The sequence below is a fragment of the Nicotiana tabacum genome, chromosome 8, assembly GCF_000715075.1.
Source record: "Nicotiana tabacum cultivar K326 chromosome 8, ASM71507v2, whole genome shotgun sequence".
NCBI lineage: Eukaryota > Viridiplantae > Streptophyta > Magnoliopsida > Solanales > Solanaceae > Nicotiana > Nicotiana tabacum.
Window position 1 is genome coordinate 129,796,534 of NC_134087.1, and position 23,819 is coordinate 129,820,352.

The following is a 23,819-nucleotide window of genomic DNA, read 5'->3' on the forward strand; positions in this document are numbered from 1 at the left end:
CCTCCATATTTCTCCCCCTTTGATAATATCACATTGAAATCCCCCTACAAGCCAAGGGGCTTCCATATCTGAAGCTAAATGGTACATGGAATCCCAAAGTTCGATTCTCTCCACAACATCACATTTTGCATAAACCAGTGTCACATATAATTCCTTGCTCAGATTTATATGAAAAAACTTCAATGTCAATTGTTGTTCCATGTCCATCACAATGTCTACATCTATATCTTCGTCAACAAAAGTCCATATCTTGCTATTTATATTAGAATAAGCATGGTGAAACCCTAGTTTCCTTCTATACTCCTCTAGCTTGTTGATGTCTTGCCATGGTTCCATCAATCCTATCAAGTAGAAATTGTATTTCTATGCAGGGTAAATAACCTATTGAAAGTTTTTTGTGTGTTTATCGACCTAACATTCTACACTAGAGCATTATCCATAAGATTACTTGAAAAGGGGGATGACACTCCTTTTTGGTTGCACCCTTTGAGGTGCACTGTCTTTAATGTCTTTCTTTTGTCTCCTTCTGGCTTTGCCAGTAAATTTCTTCATAGTCCCACTTTTGGGAGATATATCACCATCTCTCACTTACTTGTTGAAAGTTAGCAGCTGTAGATTCCTTCTTTATGCCCCCCCCCCCCCAAATCTTCCTCTTCAGACTGCCCTTCGTCTACCATTTGTATAACCAATGGGTTTAGTTCATGATTTTTAGCTATCATTCCTAACTCCCTTTAACCCCTATTATTAACAAGGATTCCTTTAGCCAAAATGCCACTTGTTACACTGAATGTTTTCCCAGCCAACAGTCCAGGATCCTTAATCACAGGAGTAACTATTTGTATGGCATTATTACTTTGCCCATGTGTCGTTTTGCTAGCAAAGGTGGTCAACTCTGACTTCATTGTATCCTCTTTCAATAATCTAGTATTCATCTCCTTTTTCTTCATAGCTTCTTGTATTTCTTTGAACTGCAAATTATAAATATCACCTAGACTATGATTACTTGTAAACCCAGAGGTGATTATTCCATTGCCTTGTGGTATCTTCCCTACCGTTGTTTGTTTAGGAGATCTCATTATATTATCAAGTACCTAAAAACTCCCACATTGATCACCAATAGAAAGCTTCACCAGATCACCTTCAACAATGGCCAATGCCTGGCCAGTAGGATGACTTTCCAACTCTTCCTTCGTGCCAAATTTCCTTTATACTCATTCAACCGTAGATTCCTTTTTTCCATTCTAGTTGAAGTATGAGTTGGAACATCTATTGCCGTAATTTGTACTTCTTTCTTTTCAAGAGAAGCTTTCCCATTTTAGCTATGATTCTGAATGGAGACATCAGATTTTGTAAGACCTATCCCCCTGATCTTCAATGACAAATCACTAGGTTGGTCTGAGGCTGCACTATTGATTTTCATGTAGTCCTCTATCAAATCTTCAACTGTTTGATTAGTGGTAGCAGTGGTATGAAGGTCATTCCTAAGGTCATTCACGGGTGCTTACGCACACTCATGCAAAATATGAGGAAGCCCTACCCTTTTAGGATCCCCAGTACTAATACCTATGTGTTTTCCCCGACCAATCTCCTTTCCTCCATAAACTTCAGTAGAAGAGTTCAGAAAAGTGGGGATAGGGGATTGGGATACAAGGTTCTGAGGAACATGTTCAGAACCTCTCTCCAGGTCACCTAGAGGAGATTTTAGGGATTCAGAAGGCATACCTGTGGGCTGTTATTGGTCTGTAAGCCCTGCTTGAAATTGTTGAGTAGTGTTCCTGTTTCGGTTGGTTTTTATGGTCTAATTGTTAGTGGCATGCATCTTTTGTTGCTCAGGTGATTGTTCCTGGTTGTAATTTTATTGTTGCTTCTTATTATTTTGCCCTCTGAAATGTTTTTCCTTTTGAGTCTGCCAGTCATCTGTTGAGGAGTAGACCCCTGTTTTTTTGGTTTTTTTTGGTTGCCTGTTTTCTCCTGTTTTGGTATCCTTGCCTTGTTTTGATTTTTGATTCCCTTGTGGTTGTTGAGTTATCTAGTTGTTATTGGATGTTGATGGTACCTCATTGTTGTGGTTGCTTTGGTGTTCAATGAGAGATTCTGCTCCAATATTTTCTTTTTTCTTCTTGGTTTCTTCATCTTTAGCCCTTATTGGGCATGCATATATTGTGTGATCCAAGTGCTTACAGTATATGCAGTAGTCTGGTATGTTTTCATATTAAATTTCAAGTTATTATCCATCGCCATTCACGTCCTGATTCTCGTCAAATCCCAACCGAACATGGCGAGGTCTTGTTTTTGTGAGATCAATTTGGATTTTGACTTTTGCAACACTTCCTCTAGTTTTTTGGAATGATGCTAAATCAAGGTGTAAAGCTTTTCCAACTGGAGAAAGAAGACCAGTGAGAATTTTCATATAGTAGAAATGCCAAGGTAATTCAGGGATGACAATCCAGGTAGGGAACTATAGGGGAATCCTCAGTCGGCTTAAAGTTAGGACTCCAAGCTTTGGCCCTAAATGTCTATGTCTAAACATCCAAACAGTAACATGATCATATTCGTTGTCAAGGTCAATGTAGACAGTCTTGGCATTGAAGTGAGCAATTTTGACTCCTTTTAGTTCAGTCCGAGCCGTAAAGCTTCTTCTAATATTTTCCATCCTAGGCATTGTGCTTGAAAACTTTTCAACCATTGTATATTTACATCTAGCTGCAAGATTGACCATATAGTCTTCCCTAGTGAAAATAACAACAGGTTGGCCCTATTTAGTAGTAATTATGGGAGGAGTGAAGGCTATTAGTTCCAGTTCACCTTCGTGTCTAGCTCTCAGTTTGGTGACATGGGATTGTTTAACTGCACGGGGTGAAGGGGGATGTGTATTGGTTGATGGTTTTATTCTTGGGTTTGAGTAATTTGGTTGTATTTTGTTACTGGTGCTAGTTGGAATTTGGCTCTTACTGGGGGTAGGATATTGGTTATCGGAGTAGCAGGTTTGTCAAAATTGCTTGATAATTTTGGTAAGGCATTTTTGGCATTGGTTATTTGGTGTTGGGTTGGTGTATAGATAACTGATTATCCTTGTGCGTCAATTTCTTTCAATTGGTAGAAAAAGTTAACACTGGGGGCATGATCATTATTGTTTGCATTATTTCTGTGTAGAAATCCTTCATTACTGCCTTCAACTTCACTTTGGGAGGACTGACGAACAGATGTCCCTTCCAATTTATGCATAGTCTTTTGAAGCATTTCCTCGAACAACTATTATCTGAGAGTCTTTTAAGTTAGTATTTTGAATTGTTGTGGTATTTTTGCCATCGCAATGTCCCTTGGGCAATCCAGAAACACTCCTTGTATCTGTTCCAATCAATTGGTATTGATCTTGAGCTCCATGCGCGACTACTTGGGACACTTGTGGGTCTTGCAGATTGTGGTTGGGGGAGTGATGTGGTTCTAGAAAGGAGTTTCCTGTGTTTGCAATGATTCGATTATATCCAGAATCGAGGGAGGTTACATCTTGAACAGCCAGTTGGTTGTTTGCTACATTGAAAACTGTCCCATTTTGCACATCTGTAGCTGTCGCGGAGATCTTTCGGATATTGCTTTGCTGGAGTTGATGTTGGTTCTAAAGGGGTATCGTTTGGAGGTGGTCTGGTGGGTTTCCACCACCGGACGATGGATCAGTAGCCACAGACACTTGACTGCATTACTGTTCCAGCAGTTGCACTTGTACGGAGAGAAATTAGGTCAGGGACAGCTTTTCCCCTAAAACTCAATCTTTATTTTCCTATTTACCACACTAATTTCAGATTTATTTTGAAATAATAGACTATGTTGCCAAAAAATTGAGAAACAACTTGTTAAATTAATTATAAGCTTATGTGATGCACATGAAAATTATTTTAATAATTTCAAAAATAGTAAATAGTAAAGATAATGTATTTATAATTATAGTTACTAAATTATTAATTAACGCCATTAATTACTTAATTTTATAAAAATAGATATTATTGTTTAGAAAATATCTTTAACATATTTATTAAAAATTAATAAGTGTAAGTAAATTAGTTTCTAAAATGAGGGTCAAAATTGGCCGTCAACAATTATTTTGTTGAAGGATCATGTTAGTTACATTTTTTACTTCATCTCTACTTGTTGTGTTTCATGCTTGTCTATTTTCATGTATATTAAATATTGGACCACTAGTAAGTATCGTTGTCGACCCCTCGTTACTACTTCTTCGAGGTTAGACTAGATACTTACTGGGTACGTACTGATTTACGTACTCATACTATACTTCTGCACTACTTGTAAAGGTACATAGGCTGTTACAAAATAATAAATTGGACGTTACAAAATCTAATTCAAAGAGAAAGAATTTGGACATATTTTGGTAAGCATGTATTTGGACATTTTTCTGGTAAGCTCAAAAATTGAAGAAATAATTTTAGCAAAACTAGATTTGGATTAGGCCTCATGTATATGGGGGGGAGGGGGCAAATCGACCCGTTTTGCCTTCAGGACCAATTTCTGATGTGCGCGAGACCACTCCCTTTTACTAGATCTTTACAGGCCCAACAAAGAGTAATTCATTATAATGAGGGACACTTTGTCATTCACAAAAGACAAAGAAGTAAAGAAAGAAAAAGGACTACAAAGAAATCTTTGACTTTGCATTATAAAATATAAAATAATACCAACAATAACAACAGAAGTGCAAAAGTGAATATGCACCAACTGAAGAAAATCCCTTGATGTCAATATCTTTCGATTTGAATTGACACTTAGTGAAATGAGATAACAACTAACATTCAGAAAGTTAAGTACTCTTGAACTGAATGGACATTAGTTGAGACCCCCACAATACATTATATATCCTTAATTCTAAGCAAACTCCATGATGCTAACAAAGTACTTTTATGGTCATGCACATACCTTGGATCTCATGAGTGCTCTAGAAAGACATCCCAAGCCTTTCATAAAAGACGACCGTACAGGTACACTCACGTAGGTAATTTCATCAAGTCTATCTACATATAGACCACCTTAAGGCTATGGAATCATTAAGAGCAAAATAAGCTCAACCATATAAAGCACTACCATACACCATAGGAATACGAAATGGTGTGCATATTGAGGTCTCATATGGCTTCGTTGCCACACAAACGGGTATCCATCATACTTCCTCAATCCATGGGCTTTAGCCCCTTCCCCTCGACGTTTCAAGGATAACTCTCCTTGTCAAACCTTGGTTAAAAGATCCGCCAAATTTCTTTCGGATCTTACATATTCCAAAGAAATAACACCATGTTTCAACAACTTTTTTACCACACCATGCCTAATGCTAATATGTCTTTTTTTTTATTGTACACACTATTTTTGGCAATTCCAATTGCTGCCTGTGAGTCATAATGTAGAGAAACTGGTGAAGCTTGTCTTCCCCATAAAGGCACATCTGCCAATAAGTTTCTCAACCACTCGGCTTCTTACCCTGCTAACTCAAGAGCAATGAATTCAGACTTCATAGTAGATCGTGCTATACAAGTCTGTTTTGAAGACTTCCAAGAAATAGCACATGCACCCAAAGTAAATACATAGTCACTAGTGGAACTAACAACATCATTGCCACTAACCCAGTTTGCATCACAAAATCCTTCTAAAACATCAGAAAATTTCTTAAAATGCAAACACCAATCCATAGTACCTCTCAAATACCTTAGCAAATGATGAAGAGCATTCTAATGTTCACTACTGGGTTGTGAGTATATCTACTCAATCTACTAATAGCATAAGCAATATCAGGTCGTGTATAATTCATCAGAAATATTACACTACCAATTATCTTAGCATACTCAGTTTGAGAAATACTAGATTTCTTATTCTTTTTCAAGTGTATGTTATGATCATAAGGAGTTCTCACAGGTGCTACATCAAAACAATTAAACCTTTTCAACATTTTCTCAATATAATGAGACTGAGACAATGAAAAACCATTAGAAGTTCTTTTGATTTTAACCCCTAAAATCACATATGCTTCTCTAAGATCTTTCATTTCAAATTTAGAAGACAAAAAATTCTTAGTCTCATTAACAACATTCATATTAGGGCCAAAGATTAACATGTCATCCACATACAGACATATAATAACGCAATCTGATCCTATCATCTTGGAATAAACATAAGTATCAGATGCATTAACAACAAACCATTACCCATTAATGTGCTATTAAACTTTTCGTACCATTGCTTAGGTGCCTACTTTAGACCATACAAAGACTTTCTCAATTTGCATATTTTATTCTCTTGTCCTTGGATCACAAATCCCTCAGGTTGAGACATATAGATCTCTTCCTCTAAATAACCATTTAGGAAAGCCGTTTTAACATCCATTTGATGTATCACTAAATTATGAGTAACGGCTAAAGCAACAAGAGTTCTAATAGTCGCTATCTTTGTCACAGGAAAATAAGTGTCAAAATAATCAATGTCTTTCTTTTGGTTAAAATGCCTAATAACAAGTCTAGCCTTATGTTTCTCAATTGTACAATCAGGTCTCAATTTCTTCTTAAATATCCACTTGCTACTTATGGGTTTACAACCTTTAGGCAAATCAGACAAACGCCAAGTGTGATTAGAAACTATAGAGTCTAATTCACTTTTGATGGCCTCTTTCCAAAAACTAGCATCTATTGACCTCATTGCTTCCCTGTATGTCTTAGGGTCTTCTTATATTAAATAGATTGACACTAATTCATCACTCAACACATCAAGATCAATATTTTCAGTCAAGAAAGTAGTAATAAAATCAGGACCAAAGCTAGCTTCAATTCTCGCCTCTTACTTCTTCTAAGTTCATTTTCATGCTCATTAGTAGTAACACTAGAAGAAGGCACAATATGAGAATTAACAGACGTAGATGTAGAAGCATTATTAGGCACATCACTAGGCACATTATTTTTCAATAGAAAAACATGCTCAAAAAATTTTGCATCTCTTGATTCACAAATAGAATTATCATTCAAAGACATAAATCTATACGCATCACTATTTTGAGCATAACCAATAAAAATAGCATCAAAAGTTTTGGGTCCAACAGTTACTTATTTAAAATTAGGTAAACCAACCTTAGCCAAACACCCCCACACCTTCAGAATTTTCAAGTTAGGGGCAAACCCTTTCCATAACTCATATGGAGTTTTATCTAACTTCTTATGAGGGACTTTATTAAGAACATAGCATGCAGATAAAACAGCTCCCCCCCCACATCCCCCCCCACATATTATTAGATAAATCCAAACTCAAAAGCATAAAATTCATCATTTCCTTAAGGGTTCTATTTTTTCATTCGGGGAGTATAGGGAGCACTAACCTCATGTATAATACTATTTTTCTCACAAAAGGCTTCTAGAGTATTAGTACTATATTCACTACCCCTGTCAGACCTAAGTCTCTTGATTTTTCTATCTAATTGATTATCTACTTCTGCCCTGTATTTCAAAAACATGCTTTCAACCTCATTTTTTGACTTAAGAAGATATATCTTAGTGTATTTAGAGAAGTTATCTAAAAGGTGATGTAGTATTTCTTTCCACCCTTACTAACAGTGTTCTTGAAATCTGCTAAGTCTGAATACACTAGTTCAAGCAATTCTGTCTTTATACTAGTTACATTCTTAAAAGGCATTTTGGTATGTTTTGCTTCTACACAAATAGGACACTTAGAAAAATTATCAACATTAACTGCAGGAATTAATTTCATTTTTCTAAGTCATTTAATAGAAGCAATATTAACATGACCTAGTCTACCGTGCCACAAATCAATAGACTCAGCAATATAAGCAGAATTTAAAGTACTAGCATCATTATTAATCTCTTGAGCGATGTTAAATACAAACAAACCCCCACTAAGTAACCCTTCCTAACAAAGTCTCCCCGACGAGAAATAACAACTTTATCAGATTCAAAAACATGTTTAAGACCTGCTTTGTTGAGAAACACACCAGAAACTAAGTTTCTACGAAGGGAAGGTACATACAGAATATTGTTCAAGGCTAAGGTTTTTCCAGAAGTTAACTTAAGGAGAATTTTTCCTTTACCCATAACTCCAGTTATAGTGGAGTTACCCATGTAGACACACTCGCCATCAACAGATTCCTCAAAGTCGTGAAACAACTCCTTGTTGGTGCAAAGATGCCTTGAAGCGCCTGCGTCTAATATCCAGTCAGTCTTGTTAGCCACCATGTTCGCCTCAACAACCACAACAGCAATAACATCACCACCCTTAGTAAGGTTAGCTTGGACTGGAGCTTTTTCTCCATTCTTTGAGCTTTGTCCTTGTCTCTGGTTGCACTGAAAAGCCTTGTGACCAATTTTGCCGCAGACATAGCAAGGTTCTTTCGACTTTTGAATATGGCCCTATGGCTTATTGAAGTAATTTTGCTTCTTCACACGTCCTTTCTTCTGGCCTTTCTTCTATTTTCCTTTAAACCTGTCTTTCACAAAAGTACTAGAAGATTCCACAAGGTTAGCTTTAGAAGAATTAAGAGAGAGAGAGAGAGAGAGAGAGAGAGAGAGAGAGAGAGAGAGAGAGATCTTATCTTCACGCCGTTCAGACTCCTCATCTTTAAGACGATTTTCTTCCTCAGTCCTCATGTGACTGATCAGTTTATGAAGAGTTAAGTTTTTCTTCTTGTGTTTCAGTTGATTCCTGTAATCACTCTAGGAAGGTGGAAACTTTTCAAGCAGAACATTAGCCTAAAGAATCTCACACATCTCCATGCCCTCGTTCAAAACATCAGCAGTCAAGTTCTTATACTCGTGAACCTACTCCATGATTGTCTTATCGTCAACCATCTGAAACTTGATCCACTTTCCAGTAACATCTTTTTCTCGGCATCATCTGCACCGTATTTCTTGTCCAAACTGTCCCATATGACTTTGGCAAATTTATAGTTTATAAACAAATCAAAGAGAGGGTTAGTCATATGGTTAAGAAGATGCCCTCGAACAGTTTTATTATCCTTTTCAAATTTCTTCTTAGCAGCATCATCAGCAACAACAAATATTAACAAAATTAGAACTATCAGCAACAATATCAGCAGGAGGATCATTAAACAAAACGTAATCAACTTCTAATTGTTCAAAGAAAATTAAAAATTTCTGGGACCAACTCTTATAATTGTTGTCATCTAAAGGCTCAAGCTTTGACAGATCAAGAAGTGTTTTATTCAAAGTGATAGCCATTAATCAATATTGTATGTAAAATCGCTTTATAGCTTGTAAGAAAAATGAGTAGATAATATTGACTAAGAACAAGAAGGAAACAAGAACAACTTATCAAAAATACTGTGTCGCCTTGGAAGCAATTTCGGCCCGACTGGGTGCAAATCGTTAAGACCGATCACTCTCCAAGGTCCACAGTACCTCCAAACACGTGCACTCGTGGCTGGAAGTTTAGAATTTGCACAAAACTATTGCTCAGAATTCGGATGAAGTAGATAAAAGTATGAAGATGTTTTTTCTATGTCAGATTATTCACAAAGAAGACTACCTTTTATAGGCAAAGCTGTTAAACAGTTACAAATGAAGAAATTAATCTGTAGCTGTTACAGAAACTAAATGGAGCTATTGCGCAATTAACTACAACTGTTACAAGAATTAAATCATGGTTGTTACAAGAATTAAATCATGGCTGTTACAAAATAATAAATTGAACGTTACAAAATCCAATTCAAAGAGAAAGAATTTGGACATATTCTGGTAAGCATGTATTTGGACATTTTTCTGCTAAGCTCAAAAATTGAAGAAATAATTTTAGCAAAACTAGATTTGTATTAGGCCTCACATATATCTCGCGCGCACGGGGAAATCGACCCGTTTTGCTTCAATACCAACTTCTCATGTGCGCGAGACCACTCCTTTTTACTAGCTCTTTACAAGTTCAACAAAGAGTAATTCATTTTAAAGTGAAGATAAAGACTTTTCACAACCAATGAGGGACACTTTGTCTTTAACAGAAGACAAAGAAGTAAAAGAAGAAAAAGGTACTACAAAAAAATCTTTGACTTTGCATTATAAAATTTAAAATAATACCAACACGAGGTTTACCGTTAGCTTGCATAATGGTATCTTTGGGCGGCATCACGACATTTATGCTTCATTTTCCTTAAGTTTTTTTTTCTTTGCATTCTTTAGTAGGCGTTTGGACATAAGAATTGTAAAATTCGAAAAAATGGTGAAATATTTTTTCAAGTGAAAATGACATTTGAAATTTAGAGTTGTGTTTGGACATAAATTTTAGTTTGGGTTGTTTTTGAAGTTTTGTGATTTGAGTGAAAATTTTGAAAAACAGTTTTTTGCAGTTTTTCAAATTTTTGAAAATTTCCAAAATGAATCTTCAAGTGAAAATTGAAAGTTTTACGAAATGCTGATTTCGAAAAAAGTGAATTTTTTTTGGAAAAATCTTCCATCAAATTTTATATCCAAACTGGCACTTAATTTATTAATTTCAAGTTAGTTTTTGAATTTAGGATTTCTTTTGGTGTCGCATTAGTTTAGATATTGTTTTAAATTGGGATGACAATGGGGCGGGGCGGGGCGGGGCGGGTTTGAACGTTAGCAGGGCGGTGCGGGTTTGAGATTTTATGGTTGCGGGGCGGGTGCGATTTAGTTTTGCTTAATGTTCAGCCTAGTTGATGCTTTACTTTTTCCTGATTTCCTGGTTTCACTTCTTTTTATCGATAGTTTTTTCTTTCAAATTATATTTTTGATTCTTGACTTAGTGTATTAATGTTCACACAAGTATTAAATGAATATATGTGCTGCTCCTATTTATTTATTTTAATAATAATACTACTTACAAGTAGTGCGAATAGAAATATAATAAAATAAGAAGAACACGTGATAGCGGAAAGATCTTCCTTCGTAATTTGGCTAAACAGTTGCATCAAATTTTAGAAACCTGGTCCAATGAATCTTGGTATACATACGTAACGACTAAAAAAGAAGGAAATGAAATGCAGAGAAAGGAAAAGACTCAATTTTGTCTTTGAAAATAATCATAACATGTATTTAAAGAACAGGGGAAAAAGTGCAAAAAGCTAACTTTGGGGTAAAACATCAACGCAACAACTATTTTTGGGACTCAAGTGTAATTATTCTAAACTAGGGCCTATTTTCTTCATTTCCATTCGTTACATTCCATCCCCCTATAAAAACCTTTGTCCCTGCACTGGCTAGTTGCCTCTCTTGGCTTTGTAGTAACTTCCTGGCTCTTGAGGCATAAGCATCCTGAAAATGTCTCCAACAATATACAGACCAACTTCATGAATTGCTTGTAAAACCAAACACATTTGGATTATGATGCCTTCTTCGCGAGGAAGATCAACTTTCACTGAAAAAGTACATTATCCTCAAGGTTGGGAATAATACTACTACACAAAGTGTTTCTTCTAGTTGTGGATGCATAAGCTAATTGAGTACTACTTAACTCATTTAATTCATCAGTCTCCCAGTTGCTTTGAAAAGGCTCAAATAGGCAAATAACTTATCTGATAGGACCCTGAAAGCATAATAAAAGGAAATCACTCCATAAAGGTCTTTGATGCATTCCAACTTGGCAGGTTTATGAGCCTTCAATGACTTCACAAAACTTGAAGTTAACCGGTAGTACTTCCAAAGTAGATCCTTCTTTGTTGTACATATCCCAATAGACACCTCCAAAATGCTATGATCCACAAGTAAGTCCAAATTTGAATAATAATGGTAGCTCGGTCACAGTCAACACAAGGTTTATCTGATGAGGCATTTCCTTCAGTATCTCCTGATGGAATATATACCACAGCGGAAGCAATAACAGAATCTTATTCACGTGTAATCTAAACAACTAGCATGTATGGAGATTTTAGGATTACCTCTTGAAGCGTAAACACAACAAATCTAGGTCGTTTTCCAGTTCCTCAGTTGAAAACACACTAGCAGATTTCCACAGTCTTCTACTGTGTTACCCAAACAATAACAAAAAAAAAAAAATTTTGTGTGGGCAAAATTCTAGTAGAAACCTCAGTCAGAATCATGTAAAAAACGTCCAGCCCTTATATCCATATATATAGCTGCGTTTTTTAGGTCAAAACCGTTTTCAAAACCTGTTAGGTTTCCTTCTCCCACTAAGGGACGGTTTTCAAAACCTGTTAGGTTTCCTTCTCCCACTAAGGGACGGTTTCCACGTTTTCTTTCCCACTAAGTAACAGTTTCCACTATTTTCTATTATTTAGGCACAGTAGGGACCACAGAATTTAATTAACAAGGCTTCCTATTATGATGTTAATTTCGAAATTCTGAAACTAATTTCCATCATAATAAATTACGAATTATTCCACTAAAAATTCGTAATTGCACTCCTTAGTTCAATTTCGAAATTCTTCCATAAAACCTTATTTAACTCCCCATGTTAAGATTCAGATACTAATCAATCAAATTAAATTACTGACTATTTAATTTATTGATTACTTCCTTTAGACTTACACTTAACTTATTTCATGTGTCGGATACAAAATCCACCGGCCGGGTTTACACATGAAAACTTATAAGCTTTCATAAAGGAGTATCATCAATCTCAAAATTGAGACATGGATTCCATCAACGAATTATTACTTCGCCAATGTATATCATTGTTATCCAATTTACCAGGCTTATTGACTCGCGAAAGAATCTCGCCTTTTTATAAATCAAAACAACAAGTGACATACACAGCTAATAATAATTATATCAGGATTAAGAGTATAAGTACATTAAATGGACTAGAGAAATTATTTTATAAAGTCAGTATAAAATACTCATCTCTACTTGATCCGTTCAATACATACAAAATGTACTAGCACAAGAAGTTGGAATTAAACCATTCCCATAATTAAGATAAATTATATTTAATCTTGTGCTACAATCATTCCGATGATTTGTCCAATTCCATCATTAGATTGTGAACATTAACTTTTATGTCTTACAAGAACCGATGATTTAATCTTCCGTGTATAAGCTAAACTCTATACACTAAATCATCTACTATGTAAGCAATGGACGCACAAACCAACACATGATCTATTTAAAATGAAACTTTATTGAATTTAAACAAGTAAATAAATAATTGTTCATAAAGAATACTATAACAATACGCATGGCTTATAGTATATTCTAACAATCTCCCACTTAGACTAATAACCATGCGTCTACAATTTTGACACCCATTCCTTCTACATGCTTATCAAAAGTCTTCTGTGGTAAGCTCTTAGTAAACGGATCTGCCAAGTTGTTCTCTGACGCAATCTTGGTGACCACTACATCCCCTCTCTGCACTATATCACGAATTAAATGATATTTACGCTCAATGTGCTTTGCCCTCTTATGGCTTCGTGGCTCCTTTGAATTTGCAACCGCACCACTATTATCACAGTAAAGCGTAATTGGTGCTTGAATCGAATGAACCACACCCAACGCTCTCAGGAAGTTACCGAGCCAAACTGCCTCTTTGGCTGCCTCAGAGGCTGCCACATATTCGGCTTCCATGGTGGAATCAGCAACACAAGTTTGCTTGATACTCCTCCAACTTATGGCTCCACCTCCAAGAGTAAACACATTACCTGAGGTAGACTTTCTAGAATCTCTGTCTGATTGGAAATCCGAATCAGTATACCCAATAGGTACCAGGTCATCCGATTGGTAGATCAACATGTAATCCCTAGTCCTTTTCAGGTACTTGATTATATGTTTAACCGCCGTCCAATGCTCTTTCCCAGGATTAGACTGAAATCTGCTAACAACGCCAACGGCAAAGCAGATATCAGGCCTAGTGCATAACATAGCATACATCAGGCTCCCCACAGCTGATGCATAAGGGACCGCCTTCATCTTTTCTATCTCTTCATCAGTCTTAGGAGACTGATCTTTAGATAGAGAAATCCCATGTCTGAAAGGAAGGAATCCTTTCTTGGAATCATGCATGCTAAACCTGGAGAGTATTGTATCAATATAAAGACCTTGGGACAAGCCTAATATCCTTTTCTTGCGATCTCGCAAGAGTTTGATCCCAAGGATATGAGCCGCTTCTCCCAAATCTTTCATATCAAAATGTGTGGACAACCATTGCTTAACTGAATTCAACATGCCCACATTATTTCCTATGAGCAGTATGTCATCTACATATAAGATCAAAAATGCCACTTTGTCCCCATCCCACTTTTTGTATACACAAGATTCGTTAAGACACTGATCAAAACCAAAAGTTTTAATCACCTTATCAAAACAAGTGTTCCATTGCCCTAGATGCCTGTTTTAGTCCATAAATGGACCTTTTAAGCTTACACAACATGTGCTCTTTGCCACTTTCCATAAAACCGTCTGGTTGCATCATATAGATGCACTCATCAAGACTTCCATTAAGAAAAGCTGTCTTGACATCCATTTGCCAAATCTCATAATCATAATGAGCAGCAATGGATAAGAGAATCCTTATAGACTTAAGCATGGCTACGGGCGAGAAGGTTTCCTCATAGTCAATCCCTTCTTTCTGAGTAAACCCTTTCGCTACAAGCCTTGCTTTAAAAGTTTGTACTTTTCCGTCTACACCTCTCTTTTTCTTATAGATCCATTTGCATCCAATGGGTTTAACCCCATCAGTTGGTTCTACAAGATCCCAAACCTGATTAGAGTACATAGACTCCATCTCTGATTTCATAGCAGCAACCCACTTATCGGCATCCTTATCATGTAGTGCTTGGTCGTAATTGACAGGTTCGGAGGTAGGCTCCTCAGGGATCCTATCATATGATTCTCCCAAGAGCGTGTAACGAACTGGCTGTCTTATTTCTCTCCCACTACGACTACGCACTACATCAGTTGCAACTACATCACGTTGATTTTGTGGTTGAACCACAACATCATCAGGAACCTGAGTCTCCATGCTATCCACAGGGATATCAACGACTTCTTCCTGTTGTGCAGTCTGCTCAACATGACTCCCACTACTTTGTGGTAGTATGACTGCGGGCACTTGTTCTTGTGGTACATTAAGTCTATTGACATTTCTCCCACTACTAAAGTGCAATGGTATGTCAAAATCGACTTCCGGGGTTTGGATATGGTCGTTTTGATTTTTAGATGACTGAGTTTCCATTCCTTTGTTGAGTTCCTGTAAAACGAGTTTACTTCTAGGAACATGGTTCATCAAATAGTCCTCTTCTAGAAACTTGGCATTTGTGCTAACAATTACTTTTTTCTCTTTAGGACAATAGAATAAACCACCTTTCGTCCCTTTTGGATAACCTATAAACACGCATACATCCGTTCTTGCCTCCAATTTATCCATTTTCCCCTTTAGCACATGTGCCGGACAACCCCAAACTCGAATATGCCGCAGACTAGGCTTGCGCCCAGTCCACAATTCTGTAGGGGTCAAGGGTACTGACTTTGAAGGAGCTAAGTTCAGAACATAATTCGCCGTTTCTAAGGCATGTCCCCAAAAAGACGAAGGCAAATCGGAATAACTCATCATTGATCTAACCATTTCCATAAGAGTCCTATTTCTTCTTTCAGCTACACCATTTTGTTGTGGAGTTCCAGGTGCAGATAATTGAGATGTAATTCCACATTCTAATAAATAACCAATAAAGTCTGTAGAGAGGTACTCCCCACCACGATCAGATCGTAGTGTCTTGATATGTTTATTATGTCGCTTTTCAGTCTCAGTCTTGAATTCTTTGAACTTTTCAAAACATTCAGACTTTCGACGCAACAAATAAATATATCCATACTTTGAGTAATCATCTGTGAAAGTCACAAAATACTCAAAACCACCTCTTGCTTGGACATTCATTGGACCACACAAATCAGAATGAATTAATTCTAATTTATCACTTGCCCGATTTCCTTTTGAGGGGAAATTTCGTTTTGTCATTTTCCCTTCTAAACAAGATTCACAAGTTGGTAGTGCCTCCACTTTCAATGAACTTAAAGGTCCATCCTTGACCAACCTGGAAATTCTGTTCAAATTTATATGACCCAAACGCAAGTGCCATAAATATGTTTCACTCAATTCAGAAGAACGTTTTCTCTTGCTTGGTAAATCAACATTATTCAGTTCTTTAGGTGGTAACGGTTTAGGAATAGAGTCAACAACAAAAATACCATTAATCAATGTAGCCGAAGAGAGATAACGCTTATTATGAGTAATAACACATTTATCAACGTCATGACAATTAAAATCATAACCATCTCTCATAGCGCTAGAAACCGAAATTAAATTCCTTCTAACGGAAGGTACATATAATGTGTCTTTTAAAGCTAAAACTCTACCACTACCAAATGAAATACTAATATTTCCTAATGCTAAAGCTGGGGCTGCTGAACCGTCTGCTTGATAAACATTGATTTCTCCTTTACTTAGCCGCCGCGTTACCTGAAACCCCTGCAAATAAGTGCAGATATGATTAGTGGCTCCCGAATCTACACACCATGACATGGTAGAAACAGCCGCTAAAAATGTTTCAACGACAAGTAGATGTAAATCACCTGGTTTATTTTTCAGCTTGGCCAGATAAGTTGGACACTGCTTCTTATGATGCCCGGGCTGCTTGCAGTGATAACACTTGCCCTTAGCCTTTTTCACACCAGCAGTCGCGCCACCAACAGAGGGTTTTTGAGCCTTTTTCTTTTTCTGCCCGCCTCTCGGCTTAGAAGAAGAACCTGCCTCAAAATTCAATGCCACAGGAGGAGCTTGGGACTTGATAATAGTCTCTGCCGACTGCAGCTCATTCAACAATTTCGCAAGGGACAAATCCATTTTGTTCATGTTATAATTCAGGCGAAATTGCTGAAAACTGTCAGGCAAAGTCTGCAGGATCATTTCAACCTGCGTGTCCTTATCAATGTTAGCTCCAAGGACCTCCAGTTCATTCAGAAGACTCATCATCTTCAGAACATGGTCCCTGACCGATGAACCTTCAACCATTTTGGTATTCAGAAGGGCTTTCATGGCAGTCTGCTTAGCCGCACGATTCTGATCTTCGAACATTTCTTTGAGATTTTCCAGAATGTCATAAGCAGACTCCATCGACTGATGCTGATGTTGCAGAACATTCGACATGGATGCCAAAATGTAACACCGCGCCATCTCATCAGCCTTAATCCATTTCTGGTAAGCCTTCTGTTCATCATCTGTGGCATCATCTCCAGGTTTTTCTGGACACACCTCATCGAGCACAAATTTGTACTCTTCAGCAATTAGAACAATATCCAAATTTCGTTTCCAATCAACATAATTTGGACCCTCAAGTTTGTTTTGGGTAAGAATGGCAGTAAGGGGATTAAAAGCAGTCATTGTTAATCTGGGAGACATTAAATATTTAAATAGATCAAATCAGTTTGTATTATGAATATTAAAATTCAAAACACATTATATATATACAATCTATGCACCTTGAACAACAAATTTCGATGGGAAAGAAGCTATTCTTGCAATATACATATATAATGACAGATTTTCACTCCATAAACTTAAACATGTCATACTCAGATGGAGAGTAAACTGTTAATTTAAGCCAAGTGAATATCAACATTCAACATATATTAGTCCCATTGAACCAACATGCATACTCAGATGGAGAGTAAATACAAATAATCAATGACTAGTATAACATAGTGATTATTCATAATATTTTTATCCGATATGGAAGAAGACCTACGTCAACGTGTAAAAACATTATATCACTGATTTTTTTAAGCCCGGGGACCAAGGGAATTCATCCCCACAATTTCTGGAATTAAAAACAACTAAAAAAAATTTCAGAATTTTAGAAAAACAGCAAAAACACCATCTAAATGACCCCGAATGCCCAAAAAACGACTTCAGTATTGCTCACTGGGCCGTTTCGCATGGACCTGCCAAGTTTCAGGTCAATCGGAGTCCGTCAACTTTTTGACCTCCGATTTTCTGCCCTAATTCAGCAGAACGTGTTTTTCCGTTTTACATGATAAAATTCAATTTTCAGATTATTCTAACTCAATATCACCAATATTAAAAGGATACATCAAGTTTCCAGAATAATCAACACAACCCATAACAGATAATCACACCAAAAAAACAGTGCAGGTTTTCAGAAAAACAAACATTGCATGTAATTCAAAACTTGCATATAGAACATGATATTAATCCTTATGGTTTATCCTAATTATTTAATTAGACGTGAGTAAGCTCTGATACCAATTGATGGAATATATACCACAGCGGAAGCAATAACAGAATCTTATTCACGTGTAATCTAAACAACTAGCATGTATGGAGATTTTAGGATTACCTCTTGAAGCGTAAACACAACAAATCTAGGTCGTTTTCCAGTTCCTCAGTTGAAAACACACTAGCAGATTTCCACAGTCTTCTACTGTGTTACCCAAACAATAACCGAAAAAAAAGAATTTTGTGTGGTCAAAATTCTAGTAGAAACCTCAGTCAGAATCATGTAAAAAACGTCCAGCCCTTATATCCATATATATAGCTGCGTTTTTTAGGTCAAAACCGTTTTCAAAACCTGTTAGGTTTCCTTCTCCCACTAAGGGACGGTTTTCAAAACCTGTTAGGTTTCCTTCTCCCACTAAGGGACGGTTTCCACGTTTTCTTTCCCACTAAGTAACAGTTTCCACTATTTTCTATTATTTAGGCACAGTAGGGACCACCGAATTTAATTAACAAGGCTTCCTATTATGATGTTAATTTCGAAATTCTGAAACTAATTTCCATCATAATAAATTACGAATTATTCCACTAAAAATTCGTAATTGCACTCCTTAGTTCAATTTCGAAATTCTTCCATAAAACCTTATTTAACTCCCCATGTTAAGATTCAGATACTAATCAATCAAATTAAATTACTGACTATTTAATTTATTGATTACTTCCTTTAGACTTACACTTAACTTATTTCATGTGTCGGATACAAAATCCACCGGCCGGGTTTACACATGAAAACTTATAAGCTTTCATAAAGGAGTATCATCAATCTCAAAATTGAGACATGGATTCCATCAACTAATTATTACTTCGCCAATGTATATCATTGTTATCCAATTTACCAGGCTTATTGACTCGCGAAAGAATCTCGCCTTTTAATAAATCAAAACAACAAGTGACATACACAGCTAATAATAATTATATCAGGATTAAGAGTATAAGTACATTAAATGGACTAGAGAAATTATTTTATAAAGTCAGTATAAAATACTCATCTCTACTTGATCCGTTCAATACATACAAAATGTACTAGCACAAGAAGTTGGAATTAAACCATTCCCATAATTAAGATAAATTATATTTAATCTTGTGCTACAATCATTCCGATGATTTGTCCAATTCCATCATTAGATTGTGAACATTAACTTTTATGTCTTACAAGAACCGATGATTTAATCTTCCGTGTATAAGCTAAACTCTATACACTAAATCATCTACTATGTAAGCAATGGACGCACAAACCAACACATGATCTATTTAAAATGAAACTTTATTGAATTTAAACAAGTAAATAAATAATTGTTCATAAAGAATACTATAACAATACGCATGGCTTATAGTATATTCTAACATCTCCCACGCCTTCAATCCATCACGAACAACAGCAACATACTGCTCCTGCTGGTGGACTTCGAGCTGACACACTTCCACACCAGAAACAACAAGCCGTTCTAGTGCAAGACTTACTACAAGTATGTTTCTTTTCCATAACCGTGAACTCAAAACATTAGCCAACAAATTCCGACTTTCCATCAGATTTTTGCACCAATTCAACTTAATACATGCAACATTGTGTGTGTAGAATAAATCTTTCTCCTCTATCTCAACCAAAGTAACTGTTGCAGAAGAAACCTCCATTTTGTCATAAGCGAGCGAAATATCTTCACGAGACTGTGATTGAATGTCAAGGGCATAGAAGACACTAATAATGCTTCTATTAACGAGAGGTTGATGAAATTCCAAGTGAGATATTAAGTACTGCAAGGCAGAGGCGGACCCAGGATTCGAGCATGACGGGGGCACCACTGTATATGCTAATCGCCAGCAATAAAATTCGGCGTGCAACTCTTTGAAACTTAATGATTATGATGACTTATCATCCAAGTATTAACAAAAAGAAGTTCTAAAGAAAAAGAAAGCACTAAACGGGGGGAGAGAGAGAATTCTTCGCAATAGGGCATTCAAACGTAAAATTATAAAAGACTTACTAGAGAAATTAAGATTAAGAGTATGTTATTACTAAAAGAATTGAAGAAGAGTCTCAAACTCTTAGTTTCTATTGCCAATTCAAAGTGATTGTTAAAGAAGATTGTGGCAGAAGATTTGTATTTTTCTATTTGTGGAGCGATAAGTTGCAATTTGAGACTTTCAATTCTAAGGAAGGAATTTACAAAAAAGAATAAAATTAATTAAGTTTGACTATTTTGTATTAGTACTAAATTATAATTGAATATTAAAAAAAGAAGATTAAAGTAAAAATAAAGTAATTTGCTATTAAATAAAATTTACATTGTATTCAAAGAACTAAAATAAAAAAAGGAGAAAAGACTGAGGAAAGCTTTGGGGGTTTCGAACCTGCGTCACCACAGCATAGGAGAGAATTTAAGTGCCCAAAGCAACCACTTCTTCCATCCATCACTTTGGGGGCACCATTAAAATATTTAAGGGGGTATATAAGTACACATATATATATAATATGTATATACAAAATTTTTGCCGAGGCTAACGGGGTCACATGACCCCTCAACTACGGACCTGCTGCAAGGTCACGATCAAGTATTTTGAATACATAAAAGGAAGACCAAGTTTTAGAGCATCTAAAACATGTAGAATTTCAATTGATCCTCCTGGGGATAGAAGGTTTGTAATGCCTTCATTTTCAGGTTTCCAAAGAAGAGCAAGCACAGGCAGTGACTTAAAGCTTTGCACCACCATGCCAAGAAAATCAGATGACATTTTCTTCACATTCGTTCCCTGCCCAGTATCCAGCAAAATCCAAGCATTTATGCCAAAGTTATGATGAATCCACTTGATGTATTGGTCAATACCCTGAGTTGCCTTTATGTTCCTCATCTCTTCAAAATGGTCTGTCACTTTTGGAGCTCTAGTTTTATGAAAAACAACAAATAAAACTCCATTTGGAAGCTGGACACCAAGATAATGAACAATTTTTCCAAGTTCACCCTGCACCCTGTAAATACCTTTAGGCTTCAAGTAGTTAGGGGTGGTAGCATCTATCTTGTTGCAGCAGCAGCAGATACTTTCCTTGACACCAAGTGTAAAAGCAAGCAATGTACGCTCACATGTATGACCATCCTTGGAAATACCACCCTCAAAACCACCATTGGTGGAGTCAATGATAAGGACGACACAGTCGGCTCCGGAGGTACCAACAATTATGTTCTTGATCAAGTTCCTGTGTTGAGGGGTATCAATCACAGTACAGTAGTATTTAGTGGTCTCGATTGTCCACAGAGCAATATCAGTAGTAATACCACGTTCTCGCTCTGCCTTGAGCTTGTTAAGCACCAAGGCATACCAGAATGGCCTCTTGTTCATCTCAGTAGCTTCTTTCTCAAACCTCTCAATAACACCCCGGTCAATAACACCAATGTATGCCAACCCTTTGTTGCTATCCACAATAGGCTTCGATTCCAAATCCAGACCAAGTCCACTGGTGAGTTCCTCATAGCGATTTGGTTCCAAAACAGCCATAAGCAAACTTACAGGGCCACCAATATTACTTACTAATTGAAGCCAATTTAATCCAGCTTCCTCATGTTGAGGACATTCATCGTCTTTTACTACAACCTCATTATCTTCAAAAGCAAAATCATTGTCATCTACAAGGTAATCGTCAATTCCATAAAAAACAGTGGACCCTTCATTAGAATCTGGTGGAACAACTCCAAAATTATCTCCTAAAAAGGTATCTTCAAGGAGTTCATCATTTCTCTTAAATTTCCCTATCTCAGAAGGCTCTAGATGGTCTTCGCAACAAAACGAAAGTAGAATCGACTCCTTATTGGCAAATTCAGTAGTCAAGTTAATATCATTTCTCCTAGGACTTCCATCGAACACATCTACCTCACCTTCAGGAATTAAAATCTCTTGAAAAAGCTGCCTAGCTATTTGAGTACAGTTGTCAAACACCTCGTCTGCATTTTCACCTTCGATTCCCATGGTCAGGTTTTCGACCCAGTTCCCCATACTTGAATCGGATTGAATCCCCGACAAAACGGCTCCTTCGTCCTCAATGTTTCCAGCTTCAAATTCATTCAAAATAAATGGAGTCTCAACACATGGGTAATCAATTTCCTGTATTTTGTTCTCAAATACCCATAACCAGACTTGAGCAAGTTCTGTAGCCCAGCGGCAGTCATGGACACCACCGAACCATCCCAAACTGAACATAATAGAAACCCGGATTTGTAATGTCAACCTGATAAGCATATGGAACCTGAGGAGAGTACGGGCACGAGTCACCATGGTAATACTCAATGCCATGGGGATTGGAACTCAGGTCTGGACTGTAATACGGATGAGAATAAGTGTATGCAAAAGGATTTTCATAGTAATGCTCAACCCTAGAGGATTCTCGATAACAATCTGTATTTTGTATCGGAATACTGATGATTTGCGTACGGGTCATCGGAAACCCGCTGCTCACTCTCCGGACTTTGAACCTCATGCTGATTTGATGAACTATGGAAGGTCCTGGATAGATGATGATATCGTTCTTCTAAATGCTGAATTTTTTTCTTCGATCTATCCATAAAAGCTTGGATCTGTTGCTCTAATTGATTTTGAGCTCCGCCAAAATTCATAGTTTTCTGTCTATCTTCCATTAACATAGGTGAACAGCCGAGAATCGTAGGCTCTGATACCAATTGTAACGATTCCTATGTTGGAATCGTCATGAAAATGGAAAACAAGAACTAAAAAGAAAGGAAATGAAATGCAGAGAAAGGAAAAGACTCAATTTTCATTCAACATGTCTTTGAAAATAATCATAACAGGTATTTAAAGAACAGGGGAAAAAGTGCAAAAAGCTAACTTTGGGGTAAAACATCAACACAATAACTATTTTTGGGACTCAAGTGTAATTATTCTAAACTAGGGCCTATTTTCTTCATTTCCATTCGTTACAACATATTTGTCAAGTGAATAGAGAGGTGTTAAATACTGATATTTCAGACTTAATTCTTATCTAAGTGTGAGTATACATCCAAGTTGTATGTTGATATTTTTATTGTGCAAGTGTGAGTAGTTATTGTCTTACTATTGAAAAAATCTTACAATATTTGACCAAAAATTTTTTTGCAACGTGCTTGCTAAAGTGGAATTTTCTTATTTCTTCAAATTAGAAACAAAGATCTTTCATATTTATGGTCTAAAATTGAAACTTGAAACCCCACGAGAATGGGATGCTAATTGTTAGAATCGTCCGAATGACTACTGTGCCACTGTTATAAATAAATAAAAAATTTGCGGGTGCGGGGTGGGTGAATGCGGGTTTAAATGGTATGCTGGGCGGGGCGGGTTTACCGCCTGCCATTCCTAACTTTTGAATTTAGAATTTCTTTCTGTGTCGCTCTAGTTTAGCATAACAGTAGTACACTCTAAAATGTTGATGTACTACTACTAGAATCATGGTTTGAAAGGCGAAACTGGAGAGGGAAAAGGCTAGCTCATTTCTTCTGGCACAGTGCGAACTACGAAGGCGGATGCAGAAGAAGAAAAAAGAGTTAAATGAAGACGATCACACATCAGGT

The 23,819-nt window shown here is 36.7% G+C and overlaps 1 protein-coding gene across 1 annotated transcript; it reads right to left on the minus strand.

Annotated features, from left to right (window-relative positions):
- Positions 1-20,511: 20,511 nt before the first annotated feature.
- Positions 20,512-23,816, minus strand: LOC107761557 (uncharacterized). Its single transcript, XM_016579782.2, has one exon. It carries the CDS (start codon positions 22,549-22,551, stop codon positions 20,788-20,790), a length of 1,764 nt encoding a protein of 587 aa, XP_016435268.1. The 5' UTR covers positions 22,552-23,816; the 3' UTR covers positions 20,512-20,787.
- Between the last annotated feature and the right edge of the window lie 3 nt (positions 23,817-23,819).

What these genes read in the sequence shown, in the direction of transcription:
- LOC107761557 (XM_016579782.2), bottom strand. Translation starts at nt 22,551, where the DNA reads ATGGCATTGAGTATTACCATGGTGACTCGTGCCCGTACTCTCCTCAGG.